At 37.8% G+C, this 18293-nt stretch overlaps 1 protein-coding gene across 2 annotated transcripts in view; it reads right to left on the bottom strand.

Annotated features, from left to right (window-relative positions):
- Window positions 1–18293, bottom strand: part of doc2b (double C2-like domains, beta) — a 68093-nt gene that overhangs the window by 9712 nt on the left and 40088 nt on the right. Inside the window, exons 3-7 of one of the 2 annotated variants that reach the window (XM_077504021.1) lie at window positions 17938–17961; window positions 12762–12836; window positions 10528–10637; window positions 5830–5956; window positions 205–362 (exon numbers count right to left, since the gene is read on the bottom strand). In XM_077504021.1, the coding sequence (XP_077360147.1) occupies window positions 205–362; window positions 5830–5956; window positions 10528–10637; window positions 12762–12836; window positions 17938–17961 (494 nt within the window). The remainder of the gene's footprint in view (window positions 1–204; window positions 363–5829; window positions 5957–10527; window positions 10638–12761; window positions 12837–17937; window positions 17962–18293) is intronic. The other variant, XM_077504022.1, reaches the window with a different exon arrangement.

Raw genomic sequence — 18293 nt, 5'->3', positions numbered from 1 at the left:
CTCTTTTCAGCGCAAGCGTCTGAAGCGAGGTGATTACGATGTATTATGGCTGGTACGCACGCCGAATGGAGCAATTGGTTTGGCGGAACATGAGTCACGCACTAAAAGTCTCGAGTTAAATGCGCTTATTGTTTTGTGAGGCGGTTTAAGGTAGAAAAGAACATTTTGACAATGGAGTCCGTGAAAAAAGTGTTTTGTACGTACGTTTTGACGTAGGGGTCTGAGAATCCGTTGGCGTCCATGGCGGCGAGGTGGGCGCAGCGTATGATGCCCACCACCAGGCATGACTTCAGCGTGTTGTACTTGAGGGAGATCATGATGCGCCCTCGCTCCTCCAGCGACTTGTCCTCCGTCTTGTTCACCTGCGACGACAAACAACAACATGAAACCAGCGCGCCGCCGCCAAACTGGGAAGGCGCACACAATTGTAGCAGTAATGTGATGAGACTGTTGGTTTAGTACAGTATTAATATCGTTTTCATATATTCTGTACTTTTTATATAAATATGTTTGAATGTATGTTGAATATATTATTTTTGTTTTAATGTAATACATTGATAAAAAAAATATAATGTTATGCTAAGGGTGAGTAGTTGTATTGTATTTTAGTTTTATATTGGTTATATATTGTATATTTTGCTGCGATTGGCTGGCAACCAGTTCAGGGTGTACTGCCCGAAGCCAGCTGGGATAGGTTCCAGCACCCCCGTGACCCTTGTGAGGAGTACGCGGTTAAGAAAATGCATGGATGGATTGTATATTTTAGGCAAATGTTTTAATACAGTTTAATATGTTTATTTTTCCATTTAATAAATTAATTTTCTATGCCATAAGTGAGTAGTTTTGTTGTATTTTAGTTTTATATCAGTTATATTTTGTCCTTTTATGCAAATGTTTTACCAATAAGTGTTTAATATTTTATATGTAATAAATACAATGTGACAAATAAAAATGCAATGTTATGTCAAAGGTGAGTATTTTAGTTTTATATCGTTTTAAATACGTAGGTTTCATATATTAATTTTGTATTTAATAAATTCATTTAAAATATTTTTTGATAAAACTACGTATTTGAAAGAAAGAAAATGGAATGTATCACTAAAATTAATCAAATTTTCTGCGATATTTAAACTGATTTCTGTTTATTCCTGCTGGTGAAAATAAAAATCAGTTTGTCGTCTTCTTTCCTTGGGAAATGTCTGTAAATATTTGTCCCAATTTTGTCTTTAAATGAACATTCGTCCTCTTAAGTGTTCCAACCATAAAGTAGTGCGATTAATGGTTACGTTGGAAGTGAAGTGTCCCGTGCATTAGCACCGTATTCAGCACGCTCTTATCGTACAACTATAATTGCCTTCCTGCCACACACATACAAACACGCACACCCCCACACACATTCACACAGCTCTTGATGCTCACTCCACAAGAGGACTTTTTTTTTGCAGCTTGCAGAAGGCCCACAATGCAATTTCCCAGCGAGTGACCCTGCAGTCGCTGATTGTGTGAATACGCCGTCCCTCCACGCCACACTTTTCAATCAAATGCGGCCAAAAAGAAAAAAAAGTGCTGTACCAGCGAGGCGAAATGCACACACAGTCGTTGGGAGGGGGAAAAAAAAACACATCAAGCTTATCAGGAGCTATTTGAAAGTGCAAATGTGGGCTTTTTTTTCCCTTTAATTGGAGCCATTTCCAATGGATGCCCGCTAATTCATTTGGACTTTCGTCTGTTTGCAAAAGATTTGAAAACGTGCAAAGCTGGCCACTTCCAGTCACTTGGGGGGTGGGGCGTTGCTCGTTTGAATTTCGCACTTTAGTCTGTGGGAAACGATTTCATACAAATGGAAGAAAAAAAAGCTTGCACACCCTGACAGCTAGATTTTGGCCTGTTTTACTACCACGTCACCACCCTTTTATTTATTTTGGCAAAAATATGGGATTTTTCTTTCTTGAAAATCGCAAGATAAAACTTTTTTCGGTGAATTACTTTACCTAAAAAATGCCCCCCCCCCAAAAAAAGGAAAATGTTTCTGGTTTAATTCAGCGGAATACATTTTCCTAACTATTGTATAGATTTTTTTTTATTTTTTTTTATTTTTTTTTACAAATAAGACATCTTCTCAAGTATGACTTTCTCTCAAAAACTCCCTCAAAATTATTACTTCACTTTTCTAAAAAAAATCAAAAAAAAAAAAATCAGAAATATATATATTTTTGTATCACAACCTTTTCCCAAAACTATTACTTTCTTTCAATTTTTTCCTCCAATAAACAACTACTCTCAAACATTTTTTCTTGGAAATACACTTTACAACATTATCCTCATTCAAAACACAATATATATTAAAATATATACATATTTTATTCTTGAAATATGCAGTTTTTTAATTCACGACTTCCTTGAAGAGCACATGTTTTTCTCAAGATATATTTTCTTCCTTTCCTCAGATAAGACTCTTTGTTCTAAAAATGTCGTCACCCCCCCCCCCCCCCCCCCCCCCCCCCCCCCCCCCACACACACACACACACACACACACACACACACACAACTGAATTTAACACCGCGCCAAGAAGAAGACATTTCACATCTGGGTGGAGCCTTTTCGGTGCTGTGCCATGATTGGTTCGTCATTCTTTTGGATTGCGGTTGAGCAAACGGTTTTCCAAGCACACAAAAATTGCTGATCTGCATTTGTAAATAATGAAAGTGGCATCTCAAAGTCAGCAGATTGTCTCAGCAAAAAGAATTTGTGGTCCAGAGAGCCGACTTTTGCGCTGATGTCTGAAAACGACCTCTCCCTGCAAAAAGAAAATTTTCACCAGTCCAAAAAGAAAAAAGAAAAAAAAAATCTCCCTCCAGCCATCTCCATCTTGTTCTTGCGCATTACTTGCGTGGGAGCGCAACACAGCCACACCGCCTGTGTCCACAGCGGGATACTAATCAGACATCACGTCGGCATGCCAACACGCTTCCGCCTGGCTGCTGTCCCATTGCTCATTCACGTCCGTCATTGAGTCAGATGGTCGGACGGGCTTGTGGCCGCGTCTGTAATCCGACGATGATGGGAAGCCAGCGCGAGGGGGAAGCCCGTTGAGGCGCCTCACCAGAGCGCCCTTCACTTCCACCTAGCGTCAATTTAGCCTGACTCGCCTTCATTTTGGCGAACAAGAAACACGTCTCTCAATAAACAGGCCTGATAGCACTGTGAAAAATAGTAACTTAATATCACACAAGATGTTTGATCGTGATTTGCATTTAACTATCAGACAAAATCTCCAGGGACCAAAGAAAATTGACCCCAAAATGGCCACTTCAAGCCAAAATGGAAGACTTTGTTTTACAGAAAGGGTTATTGAGATTTTTTTGTGGGCTTACTCAGGATAGATATGTTTACCAAATTTCACGTTGATAAAGTAAACAGGATTCGGGGGCTGAATTTTCAAGATGTGTTCACGACCAAATTAAATGAACCTAAAAAGCTTTGACCTTCAAGCTTCAAACCAAAATGGCAGACTTCTTGTTTGTTTTGCAGCATAGGTTCTTGAGACTTTTTTTGTGGGCCTACACAGGACAAACATGTCTACCAAATTTCACGTTGATAAAGTACACAGGATTCGCGGGCTGAATTTTCAAGACGTGGAAATGACCTAATTAAATGAACCTAATGAATCTGACCTTCAAGCTTCCAAACAAAATGGCAGACTTCCTGTGTGGTTTTAGTCATATATTCTTGAGACTTTTTTTGTGGCTTTACTCATAATAGACTTGCTTATCTAATTTCATGATGCTGACGTAAACAAGATCCAGGGGTTGAATTTTTAACATATGGAAATGCCCAATAAATGAACCTAAATCGGTGGCTTCAAACCAAAATGGCAGACTTCCTGTTTGTTTTACAGAAAGGGTTATTGAGACTTTTTTGTGGGTCTCCTCAGGACAAACATGTCTACCAATTTTCACATTGATAACGTAAACAGGATTCAGGGGCTGAATTTTCAAGATGTGGAAATGTCCTAATTAAATGAACCTAATGAATCTGACCTTCAAGCTTCCAAACAAAATGGCAGACTTCCTGTGTGGTTTTGGTCATATATTCTTGAGACTTTTTTGTGGCTTTACTCATAATAGACATGCTTATCTAATTTCATGATGCTGACGTAAACAAGATCCAGGGGCTGAATTTTTAACATATGGAAATGCCCAATAAATGAACCTAAATTGGTGGCTTCAAACCAAAATTGCAGACTTCCTGCATGTTTTTGGTCATTGCTTCCTGAGACTTTTTTGTGGGTCTACTCACGATAGACATGCCAACCAAATTTCACGTTGCTACATGAAACTGGATTTGGGGGCTGATTTCTTAAAATCATGGAGTTACTTGTATTTGGAAAAAGACATCATATAATGTCACATGTTGTAAACAAAAGGTTCAACATATTTTCCAGATAATCTTAGACTTGCCTGGAGGAAAAAAATCAATTAGTGTCATGGGAGGATGTCCGTTAATTGAATTGAATGAATACCTCAGCATCACGTGCAGCCTGGTCATGAGTAAACGTGTCCATTGGGTGCCGGGCCAGCCAAGGCCAGCCGTATTCTGAGTGTATTGACTCGGTTCCAGGTATTAGCCACTGCCCCCAGGGTGCTTTTTCTTTCATGGAAACATATTATGGTGGAAAATGGTATGATGATGTGCAGGCCTGTCTCCTCTAAGTGACGTTCCCAAGCGATACAAAACACCGTTTTCCCGATTTTTTGCTTAGAATGAGAAACACAATGTCAAGAGGACACATGAGATTTCAGTTGTCTCACTATGGAGTAGCAGAACAGGAGTTCAGAACATTCCCAGAGAAATGTCCCATCCTGTTAAAAACATTTACATATACAAAATGAATGGATCGTTTTTTTTCCTGATAAAGTCGTTGAATTTGGGAAAAGTTGGGAGTCAAATCCAAAGAAAATTATGAAGCATTTTTTATGCCTTGACTATAGTTTCAATATTAACAGAAGCTAAATTATTTACGTTTGTATGTTGTGCTTTTATTTTGTTAATGTAAAACTGATTGTTGCAAATTGCTAGTTCATAAAATTTGCCAAATTTGACCAAATGTATTTGGTAGAATGAATTTGCCACCGAAGTTCTGAAGTTTGAACAACAATGCCATGTCTATTTCGACACCTCACAGAAAATGTCGCAGAATTTGTCTAATGTGACAAAAATACGTGGTGTAAAAATCAACTAAAAATTTGGTGTATGTTGTACTTGTAGGACGTTATGATTATTCAAACAAGGCATATTTGTCAAATTTGAAGCTTTTGGGATGTAAAAAAAATATTGGGGCAGAAATTGGCAATCTCTTAAGTTGTATGCAATTTGTCAAATTTGAAACGTCAAATTTTTCGGGTTTGAAAAAAATCTGATTCTAACTGTCCAGAACTGTGTTCAAACTACATTGGGATATTTATTTTAACTGATGACTCATGATTCTGATCTTTTAAAGTTTCACAAGAAAATCACGATATGTCACTGGCCTTGTCTGGAACTTGACGACTCTAACAAGGGCTCAGGTGGAGTCCATTAAATGAAGGTCCAGGTTCAAAAGAAAAGCATATTTTCTTCAAATAGGCCTTGGGGGAGCTCTCTGTTATGTGTTGCCCTACGGGGTAATAGCTGCGCTAATTAAAACGCACAGCAGACAGCCTCTTTTGTTCAGGTTCACGGTCCAAACCTTTGTCTTTACTTGGATACATTTATTTTTAGAAAACATATAAAAAGTACACTGAAAGTGACTGACATTTATTTTTAAACAGACTGACTGAGTTACTTACAGGTAGCTGTTTCTCCAGGCAGTTGTTGAAGTTCTTGGTCTGGTTGGGCTTTAGCTTCTTGAGGGGGATTCGTGTCTCACCGATGAACTCGTTGTGGCGGAATTTGTCCTCGTCGCACACCGAAATCCTGACAGGCGATACAAAGACAATACCACACATTCAAATGATTTCAGTGATTCGACTTCGCAGAGTCCGACTGCGATGATTCGGAGTTAGGCGACTCGCAAAACAGCAAAATTATGTGGTTCACTGACTCAAGTTAGCAGAAAGAGCACACACTTGAAGATTTGATTCACTGACACGGTTAGTGGAATCTGACTTGGATAATTTGCTTCCAAAGTTTGGGAACTAGCTGAAAACATTTTACATGATGACGGTTTGGTGTTTGAGGTAGTGGACTCGTGCGATTTGGATCACTGGCTTCAATGAATGAACTTTAACACCACCGAGTCTGATGATTCGATTCACTGACTGAAGTAAAAAAGGACTCTCGGGAATACTCAACTCAAGTTTATAAAGCACTTTAAAACAAGCATTGCTGTATGGGGTAAATGCCACGGAAGAGGCGGGACTGTTTTTGCACATCAGTTTGTTTCCGGTTCGGTTTGCGACGTGTGTGCTGCGTCAAAAATACTTCCGACTTTGTGCCCCTCGGTTGCGTGTTCGCAACCCAGACCGGAAACAAACTGATGTGCAAAATCACGCCCCGCCTCTTCCGTGGCATATACCCCATACAAAGGCTGTGACATGAAACAGAAAATCGGTCATGCAGTAAAGAGTAAGATAAGTAAAATAAGAACAAAACAAAATATTGTAAGATTACAAGTGAATAAAATTGACATTAATAAATTAATAAGAAGTAGGTAAGTGAATGAATGGATAAATTACAAATATATAAAATAAAAATAAAATAAAATAAAATATATAAATATAAAATAAATAAATAAATAAATAAATAAATAAATAAATAAATAAATAAATAAATAAATAAATAAATAAATAAATAGACTAAGATGATTTGATTCCCGGACTCAAGTTTGCATGTCCACATAACTCAAGATGTTTGCTTCACTTACACGAGTTGGTGGATTTACCGGAAAAAATGCTGACTCAGAGGATGAAATTTGCCGACTTGAATTAGCCAGCCCACTAGATAAACACTGCTGACTCAGATGACCCAATCAAGATATGTTGACCGACTCAAGTCTGCGATATGAGATATTCGGTTCACTGACTCGAGTTAGTGAATTTATCGGAAACACAAATTGTGTGGACTCACACAATTTGATCCAATGACTCAAGTTAGCGGACGCGCCAGAAAAAGTCGCCAGACTCAAATGATTCGATTGACTTGATTTGAAAACGTAGCATACACAGATGAATCGCTTCATCAAGCTGATTTAGTGGACTTATCGGGAACTCGACTGATTCGGATGATTCAATTCACTGACTCAAAAACAAACAAACAAACAAACAAACAAACAAACAAACAAACAAACAAACAAACACAATGGTCTTAGATTTGCTGTCCTCACCAGAAAAACACAAATGAGTCGATTACAGCAGACTCAGATGATTCGGTTTCACAACTCAAGTTAGATTTACTGCAAACACTGTCGATTCACCGACTCAAGTCTGATGATACATTTCATCGACTGGAATTAGCCGACCCAACAGAGCAAGAAATAAGTCAAATAAAGCACAAACAACATAATTCAGTTGACCACCGAAAAACACTGCAGACTCCAACAGACCAGGTTTCAGACCAGCCAGGTAAAAACCTGCAATATACAAAGACCTTTTTAGTTAAAAATAAAATAAAAATAGTTCTACCCCTTCAACACACGTTCAACAAATGAAAACATAATTTTTTAAAAGTATTTCTCAATGCTTGTTTCATTCTATCACTGTCAAGAATCCGGAGACTAATTGGAGACAAACTAAATAATTCAGAAAATGTCAACAACATCAAAAAAGTGACATTTCTCCAAACAATTTTTCTCTCAAATTTTCAAAAACGAATGAAAAGGGCATTTTATTGTCAAAAGTGACATTTTTTGTTGTTTTTCTTAAAAAAAAAAATAAAAAAAATAAAAAGATGGTGAATTTTAAAAAAAACAACAAGTTGAATTGGGAATATATATTTCTGCCCTAAAACTTGAATTCAGAATAAAAAAAAATAGTATTGTTAAATTTTCAAACATTCATGAAAATTTAGAATAGAATATTTCCCGATGTCTCTTAGTTTTATCCCCCCCCCCCCCCCCAAAAAAAAAAAAATAATCAAAAAATTCATAAACAAAAGTAATTGCACAAATTTCAAAAACTGACAAAAACAAAACAGCAACAAATTAATGTGGTCAAATAAAACTGCAAAAACACATTTTCACATTTAAAAAAAAAAAAACAAAAAAAAAAAAAAAACAAACAAAAAAAACAGATTTTTTTTTTTTTTAAAGCAAACAAACAAAAATCCATCCAACCTTTTTTTGAATCGCTTACTCCTCACAAGGGTCACGGGGGGGTTCTGGAGCCTACCTCAGCTGGCTTTGGGCAGTAGGCGGGGGACACCCTGGACTGGTTGCCAGCCAATCGCAGGGCACACAGAGACAAACAACCGTCCACACTCACAAGCACACCTAGGGGACAATTCGGAGCACCCAATTAACCTGCCATGCATGTCTTTGGCATGTGGGAGGAGACCGGAGTACCCAGAGAAAAGCCACACAGGCACGGGGAGAACATGCAAACTCCACCCAGGGAGGCCAGAATCTGGACTCGAACCGGAGTAGTCAGAACTGGGAGGCGGACGTGCTAACCAGTCACCCACCCACAAACAAAAATGAAAAATGGGAAAAAAAAAAAAAAAAAAAAAAAAAAGTACAACTTTAGCTTAGGTCGGATAATCATCAGACTTCCTTGACCTCTTGTTGTGTTTACATGTCTTCCAATAGAAGTCAGTGCTGCATGCCCGTAATTTTGTGGCACAACGCTGTACAACACTCAAGGTGGGCAACTCGAAATTTGAACTTGCCTGTAAAAAGCTACAAAAGAGATTCCTTCAAAAAATAGTAAATCTCATTTTCATCTTTGCATTCTGTTGCGTATTTTCAATTTCGGAGTCGACAGCAGCCCGCTGTTGAAACATAATGAGACGGCCTTATCTTATCTCAAACTAATGAGTGACTCCCACAATCTCCAAATCTCTTCAAACAACGACTCGGCGTTTTGAATATAAGAACGGCAAATAATTAATCGCCCTCGAAATGATGAAATGAATCTCATTACTTGCTGAGTCTTTTTTTTTTTTTTTTTTTTTTTTTAGGGTGAGTCATGCGTTTAAGAATGCCAGCGATGAAAATGGACTTCCATAGAGGGACCATCCCCCTTTTAGCTTGACTGACATCTGTAAAGAAGCAAACGGGAAAAGCACAGAGAAGAAAAATCTGCTGGAGAAAGCGAATGTTGAATTTGTTCTCAACGCAACGTTGATGTTATGCAAGGTATGAAGTGTGACTTCATCGTTCTGCGCTCCTTTTTATTTTTATCAAAGTGTTATCAAGTGCTGCAAGTAGGTTACATAATTGTATGCATTGTGATAAGTAATGTGCAGCGGAGGATTTGCTTTTCAAAGCGTTGAAAAGTCGTTTCTATGACAACCAACACAATTGCACGTTTACAACAATCTAATAGGGATGAGAAAAATGATTCTTCTTAAACATTTTTTTTTTAAGAGAAAGTCAGACTCTTGCAAGACTTTTTTTTTTCTCTCTCAAAGACGCAAGAATCGTACAAAAAAACGAAAAAGGTTTTGAGAAAATCTCTTTTCTATGACAGCGTATTAGGGCCACATATATATACATATTTTTTTAGAAGGCGGGGGAAATATGCAGAGAAAAAAAGCCGCAAATTCTAAAGTAGCATAACTGGCAAATTTGTGAGAGAAAAAAAACTCGTAAATTTGCGAGTTTAGAAAGTGGCAAATTTGCGACATTCTAAAGTGGCAAATTTGCAAGAACAAAACTTGTATATTTGCAAGTTTCTAAAGTGGCAAATTTGTGGGTTTCTAAAGTGGCAAATTTGCGACTTTCTAAACTGGCAAATTTGTGAGAAAAAAAAATCGGAATATGCGAGTTTAGAAAATGGCAAATTTGTGGGTTTCTAAAGTGGCAAATTTGCGAAAAAAAACTCGTAAATTTGCGAGCTTAGAAAATGGCAAATTTGTGGGTTTCTAAAGTGGCAAATTTGCAAGAAAACAACTCGTAAATTTGTGAGTTTATAAAGTAGCAAAATTGCAGGTTTCCAAAGTGGCAAATTTGCAAGAAAAAAAAAACTCGTAAATTTGCGAGTTTAGAAAGTGGCAAATTTGCTGGTTTCCAAAATGGCAAATTTGTGACTTTTTTTCCCGGTATATTGCCCCTGACCTCTAAAATAAAATATTTATATGTGGCCCTAATACGCCGTCGTACTTTTCTACCCAAAGAAAAACTACAAATATATTTTGGATAATTTTTTATTTTCAACAAAAAAAAGTCAGCAAGCCACACCAGAAAAAAACACAAGACTTTAGCCCGTGAAATTTGATGACTCAGCATAAAACAAAAACTTGAATAATTACTCAACAATTATGTAAATTCAGCCCCAGAAAGGAGTTGCACATTACAAAAAAGTTTGAGGGAAAGGTAAAGCAAGGAGTACCTGAGAGTTTTCCGTACCATATCCTCATCGGTGATGCCGTAGTAGGTCAGCGTCTCGCTCCAGACGGGGTTGAGTGTGTTGCGCAGGGTCTTGGTTCGAAGTTTATTGGCCTGCCAGACAGACGGACGGATGGACAGGACAGATCAGCGTATCGAACAGGACAAGGGAAGACGCGTACCCATCGACGAGCTGCTTCGCTTGCCGGAGACACTTCAGACCTCGCGTGTCGGCTTTATTGACAAGCTGACAAGATGATGTCAAAATCATCGACGATGTGCGGAAAGCCTCCACTGTGAGTAATCAATCCATTCCAAACAGTAGACTCCATTTTTGATTGAACAATGATTGATCATTCCATGGCTTGTTTGGTACAGTTTGCCGTTTTCATTTTAGAGACCTTACCTGTACTACTACTTCAGACAAGTTTGTTGATGTACCATCAGTAGTAGTAGCCACTGCGATCTGTTAATTTTCCACTCTCTTCTTCTTCTTCATTGTTATGATGTTATGATGTTATGTTGTTTCCTATTTTTTTTTTTTTTTTTTTTTGGGAAAAAATTGCTTATATTTTTTAGCTTGAAATCCTTTGAGAATAAAGTCATATATTTTTGTAAAAGGTTGTATCTTTTTGATGAATAAATTGTAATATTTTAAAATTAAAGTCGTTATGTCACGGGAGTAAAGTTGTGGATTTTGAAGTATAAAGTTGTATAACGGATTTTTGAGCAAAAAAATAAATAAATACATTTTATATATTTTCGAGAAACAAGTTGTATACATTCAAGATGAAAAGTTACGCTCAAGATAAAAAGTTTTATATGTTTGAGATTAAATTTGGATTATTAGAAGAAGAATCATGGTATATTTCTGACAAAAAAATAAATTTATAAAATAAAATGCACATACATATATATATATATATATATATATATATATATATATATATATATATATATATATATATATATATTATTATTTTTTTTTTAATTAAAGTTTGACTTCTGAATTCTCAGAAATATAACCTTTCTTTATCATGATATTTGGACTTTAGTTGTTGAGCCTTTATTATACATTATTTTAATAATATATAAAAAAAAACAAAAAAACAAAAAAAACAATCAGTATTGTACTAGTGCTCTGAATATCCATCGATTTGTGACAGTACGAGACGGCAAGGACTTCATTCCGCAGACGTACTCGACTTGATTGACCGTCTCAGGAAGTGACGGCGAGGTTTGGGGCCAAGCTTCGCCGTTTTCCGATGATCTCGCCAGCCGCCTGGCACACGAGCGCAATTGGAATTCAACGCCAGCGTTTCGCCGTCCTGCCAACAATCGGCCTAATGGCGGTCAGGTGCAGCGTTTGAAAGACTCAAGGTGTTCTTAGCAGATGTACGAGCACCTTGACCTTCGCACCAGGATGGGATCATCAACGGGGCAACGAAATTCAATTTCAGCGTGAAAATTAATTTATTGCGGCTTGGTGTTCTTTTGTCATTGCTTCAAGGCACAAGCGAGTCATCTTGTGACGTATTTGTCAGTTTTTATTGTAAATCTTTAAAAAAAAAAAATTGAGATGAAAAGTTGCACATCTGCAATTAAAAAATTGCGTCGATTAAAAGTTTGACATTTTTTTTTACCTTGTCATAACTTCTTTACTTGAGAAAAGATTTTTATTTTTTTAAGTAAATAAGCTTCAGTATTTAATATTCATCTACACAGGCCATATAAAAAAAAAAAAAAAAAGATATAATGTAATATTCCAACAAATAAAGTTGCATATTTGACAAAAAATGTTGTATATTTTGAGGTAAAAACATTTTTCACAACTAAAGTTATGTTATGGGAATCTAGCTGTATATTTATAAGAATTTTTTTTCAATAACCTTGATATCTAGTGTAAGAGTACTAGTACGCCCTTTCTACTCACTAGTAATACAACTTTGCCAAACAGCTGCATGTTACTAATCGAGCAAAACTCTGCACTCATTGACAACTGCATGCTACTAGTACCACTGGCGACATAATCAAATTCTTCTTGTTAACATCTGGTGCTTCACTAGTACTACGAGTCGCGGGCAGATGTCAACTAGCAGCAGCTTTGTGAAGTGGAAATGTATCAAATTGCAGGTTAGCCGCCTTGAACAGTCTGCGATGTTGTTAAGGTTGTTTTAAATGTCGTTTCTAAAATAAAAAATTTTTTTAACGATGTTTGTCATCATGGTAAAAACATACCTTACTGGCACCGGGTAGCAGGTGCAGCTTGACGTAAGGGTCTGAAAGCCCGTTGTGGTCCATTGGCTTGAGACCCTGCCAAAAAATAAAAAAATAAAAAAAAACATCACACACAAAAACAGAAACACAAAAAATTTGGTTAACAAGGCGTGAAAATACTTGAATGCAAATGAATGTTGCCTTATCCAATCAATAAACGGTTACATTTTATTTCTTTTTTGTGTTTGAGAACGTTACTTTTAACACAGCTAATTTGTTTTGATCTCAGTTTTATGGTCCCAGTTTTAATGAGGCCTTGTGAGGGTCTTTTTTTTTATTTTTTTTTTTTAATCACTTTTCATCGCCTTCATCTATTTCCGACACCAAACAGGCAGCAGCCCTGTAAGTCGGAAAAGACGGCATAAGAAAAAGCTGTTGAAGGCACCCCCGCCGGGTGCGAACGTTGAAAAACGCTCGATTGTGTGGACTCGCAGCGGATGTGAGCAGAAGGAAGGTGGGCGGGTCCAACGCCACCAAGCCAGCGACAATCTTCCGTGAAAATACACGCCCGTCCCCCGGCTAACATTTTTACTAATATACAAAATAACTATCATAGGCTAGTATTTAAAACATGAACTCGAAAATCTAAAATGTTATTGTTTATGGGGAAAGGCGATAATTCACCACAATTTCTAGCGTTATATTTTCAGAATTTTATTGAATACATTTATTAATAGACTCATTAATTAATCAATTCAACAATTAACATTTCATTTCCGCCGGAATTACATTTTAGAAAATCCACAATTTTAAATTAAATGAGCAAAATGCGACTCGAAGGGGTTTCTGATTTACTGTTTTTTGAGGGCAGAAGGATATTTTTTTTTAAATAAAATCCGACCCTAAAAGTTGTCAAATTTTGATAAATAATTCTAAGTAGAAAAATTGGCGCCATCCGGTAGACAATTTTGTCACTTTTGTTGTTGTTTTTTAAGCATCTCTTTTTGATCTTAGCCTAACTTTTCAAATCAAATGTGCAAAATTTGAATCTGGCAAACTCAAGTCAAGTCAAGTCAAGTCAAGTCAAGTCAAGTCAAGTCATCTTTTTATTTATATAAGTAACATTTTAAATGTTTTTGAATGCTTTTTTGTGTCGCACGGAACAAAACAAACATTTTTTTTGTTTAACCAAAAAACAAATTGGAAATAAACTGAAGATGCTGAAATGTCTCTTTGGGTTAAAATACAGTAAAGACGTATGTAATTTTACTGCATGCTTTGAATGGGAAGAAAAACCGCCATCTGGTGGACAAACTGAAATATTAACACAAAGAATTTCATTAAGATGTGAGACCAAAAAATTTTGCTTTCAATGCTTTCCGAGTTGGACTTTTCTCAGCACTCGCAACGAAGTTGTTATTTTTTTGTGCGTGCGTGTGTAATTTTGATATTTTTGTCTAATTCAAGGAACAGAATGAATAAATAAATAAATAATCCTGTGCATTCACTCACTGTTACGGATCTCTCCTTCAGGGTTTTAACACCAAACTTGACTGACATCTTATTTAATGTGTCCACGAGAAGTAAATAAATCAAACCTTATTTGAAGTGTCTTCTATTCTCGCCGTGCCGCGCCGCTCCGAATGACAAACGGCGAGCGGCCGGCATGCGAGAGTCAATTTACAAGCCCAATCTCCTCGCCAGCCGTGACCCTCCTGTGTCTCGTCCGCCGCCTTATTTCCTCTCGTTCCCGGGTGAATCATCATCCCCGTATATATGCGCAGCAGCGTATGTACCAAACACAGATTCCATTACGCCGCCGTTGAATGATAGTGGTGGGAAGTAACTAAGTAGAAATACTTTCTGCGTTAAGTATCTTGAAGTCAATGACTTCTGCTGTTATCATAGTCATTGACTCTTGCTTAAAAATACAGAGCGCGAGTACGTTTAGCCGCTGCGTGAAAGGGACAGCTGCATCAGCGGACACTTTTTGGACACTCCATTGATCGTAATTAGCGATTCATTAGAGACGGACGACCGTGGCGGAAAGGCAGATGGGCGACATGCATCACAATGTCGCTAACGGCCGCTAGCAAGAAGAAGAAACATCTGCTGGCGCTTATAGCTAGTAAGTCGCTTTTATTTCTCCACGCATTTGTTGGGGTTGGGGAGTCCGGCACTTTGAATTGATCAAAAGCTAACATGCTAACACGTAGAAAGATAGCAACTTGGATTTCAATGACAGAAATGGGATTGATAGGAAACGGTGGGTCGTACAGTACAGTTGATTTTTCTACTTTAGTTTAAAACGGCGAGCATGTAATCCTGAATGTTTTCATTTTGGTGCTGATCCAAATAATTTTTTCTTGTCCTTGGTGGAGTTCTACGCTCCAGTTGTTCAGGTTGTAGACGTCTTTCTTGTCCCTAAAAAGGGGACGTCAACCTTAAACATTTCTTGACAATAATGTTATATGTGACCACACTAGTCTCAACATGACATTCTGATTCATATTACATTTGTAGGTTAAAATTTATGAAGCAAAATCCAGCCGTTTTTATCCATCTCATGGGGCGGCCATTTTGCCACCTACTGTCGACTGAAGATGACATCACAGTTGCTAAGGTCTCAAGTAACAACCAATCACAGCGCAGCTTCAGAAATCAGGTGAGCTGTGATTGGTTGTTGCCTGAGCAACTGTGATGTCATTTTCAGTCGCCAGCAAGTGGCAAAATGGCCACACCCTGAGATGGATAAAAACGGCTGGATTTTGGTGCTTAACGCATATTACACACATTTAATATTAATCAGAATGTCATGTTTAGACCAGTGGGACTGCATAGAACACATTATTGTCCAAAAAGAGTTATGGGTTAAATTAGTTAAAAAATGTTTTTTCAAAAGTCTTAATTCAAATTTTTAGGATACACAGGAGAGGTGCGTGATCCATGTTCAACCTTGGCGGAGGTCTAGCCTCTCCCGAGAACCGCAGCAGTCATTTGTGATTCATCTCGCTCAAACTGGGTGTGTTCTCGCGTGTTTGTTTTGCGCGCACACACACGCACTTTGATTTCCCGCGCCGCTATCAGCCTCCTCATCAGCGCCGCATACGTCTTCATTATCATATCTGACCGGGCTGGTGACGCCAGGGCGGACGAGGCATCAATCACGGAAAATAACGTGAGGACTGCGACAAGACCATCAGAGGTGGCTAATGTACTCACAACTCTACACTTGAGTAGAAATAAAGATACTGATCAATCAACTTCTGTTAATGCGTGAATGTAAAACAAGGGAATGACTATGAAAAGTCCTTAAGTATGAGTAAAACTTAAAATTGTATACATAGATGAAGAAAAATCATATTACTTGTTGTTTTTGTTTTTTTTTGTTTTTTAAACCCATAAGATATCTAGGATTAGCTTGACTTTGAGACCATCGCATGTTCGCACAGCTTTGCTAACATTGTAAACTGACTAAGATGCAAAATGAACTTATGATAACAAAAAATTAGTGCAATCAGTAGAATGTGACTTTGTTTGCTGTTCAACTGTTATATTGCACATTGTGACATGTAGTTAGCTAGCTAGCGAGCTCGCTAGATATGCCGACACCTCCCCCCAAAAAATGAATGCCCTAAGCTGTCACCAATGTCTTACAAATGCAATTATGCCATCTCGTGGCAGAAAAATGATCTTAACATAAATCAATATCACACGTTTTTTTTTTTTAAAGTTTTTAATTTCAACTCAATTTTATGATTTTTTTTAAATGAAATTACCATATCAATGACTAAAAGGTGCAACCATATTTATATTAGTTTAACATTTTTATCGACTTTTATGTTAAGAGTATGAAAACTAAAAAATGTTTTATTGTACATTTCATTGGACTTTTAACACAGACATAAAATTTGCGATTAATCGTGGGTTAACTATTGAAGTCATACAATTAAATACGATTAACAAATTTTAATCGCCTGTACCTTTGTACAGCAACAAAGTATTTCTACTAAGAGGATCCCACCCAGAGCTAGAGGCTGGGGGTTGGGCGGGGAGGTGATTTTGTCGGGGGGGAGCACCTGGGGTCTTGGATGCTTGACGCGAGGACCGAGTGATGGCGGCGGGTGATGGAGGCGGGTAATGTGGCGAGCCCGGCAGATGGGTCCAACTCATCACCGGCGAGTGTCAGCGTTGATGAGGGAGGAGAAGAGTTACGGCTCAGGCGGTCGCGCGGGGACGGGCCGGGTTGATGCAGAGTCTTTTTTCTTTTTTTCTTTTCTTTTTTGCAGGAAAACAAAGGCTGAGGCAAGGTAGTATCAGAGCCACAACGGAGGCCATATGCAGCATGCGTTCATATCGAGATTTGGCATCCGCGTCTTATGCACTATATCGCAGATTTGGAACTGATTCCTTGTATGGGTTTTCGTTACGTTTCCATTTTACTCTTGATTTATTTTGCTAATATCAATAGAACTATGCTCTGTGTGGTGCCAATTTCCACTTCCTGTTTTTTGAACGTCATCATAACAAGAATCCCAATCTCTAAAATCATGGATAAATGTTTACAAACTGGAACCTTCATATATTATGGAAAGTTCCATTATTTGTTCTCATACAAGTAAACCGATCAGCAAAATTTCAACAAAAGACAGAATCGGATCTCTTGCAATTTGGAACTATGTTTGAAGTTTCATTCCATGTTTTGGAATGTTTGATTCTTTGATGCACCAGAAATGTCAATGGGTCAGTGTGACCCACGGCATATTTACCATTTACCAAAAAAATATTTATTTTATTTTATTAAATATAATGTGAATGCAAAGTGTCCTACAAAAAAACAAAACAAAAAAACACTGTACATTAACCAAATATTTTTGGAGCATTTTAAATGTGTAATTTGAACCCGCAACATAAAAGGAGGTCAAATTGGGGTTGGGGTTAGGGCAAATTGACCCGAAAGACAGTAACAGTGTTGAGCTGAGAAGACTGGGAGTGACCAGTGAGCAGGCAGGTTCAGGTTGAGTATGTTAAGGTGTAGAATCACAATGAGGGAAGTCAGAGGGGCCTTGGGGAAGGGGGGCGGGGTCCAGGGGTTGCGGGTGGGATGTCAATCAGGGTCCACGGGTGGTTGAGGATGCTTGTGGAGATAAGACCAAACGATTGAGTCAAGGGTTGGAGCTTATCTGGCAATGCTTACCTTCTTGTATCTGGGAACAGGAAGCTTTTGTGTGTGTGCGTGTGTGCGTGCGTGCAGGGTGGGGTGCGTGGGTGTGTGTGTGTGTGGAATGCATCAGACATGAAAGCATGCAAAAAAAAGAAAAAAAGAGTGAGTTGGAGGAGAAAGGACAAAAGAGTCATGAGATTGAAAAACAGAAAAAAGATGGTGTCATAAAAGAAAATGATTGCACATGACATGAGACAGGAAGTTGGAAAATAAAAGTTGCTGTGGAACCTCCAAAGTTAAACACAGGATTTCTTTCCAAAGAAATTCATATCAAGTTTGAGGTTTGAGGGTCAAAGAGTCGCCACTGAAAAACTTTGATTAATTGTGCA

Source organism: Festucalex cinctus, chromosome 18, assembly GCF_051991245.1.
Source record: "Festucalex cinctus isolate MCC-2025b chromosome 18, RoL_Fcin_1.0, whole genome shotgun sequence".
In the NCBI taxonomy this organism is placed as follows: Eukaryota; Metazoa; Chordata; class Actinopteri; order Syngnathiformes; family Syngnathidae; genus Festucalex; species Festucalex cinctus.
This window is presented reverse-complemented; position numbering and strand designations above follow the sequence as displayed.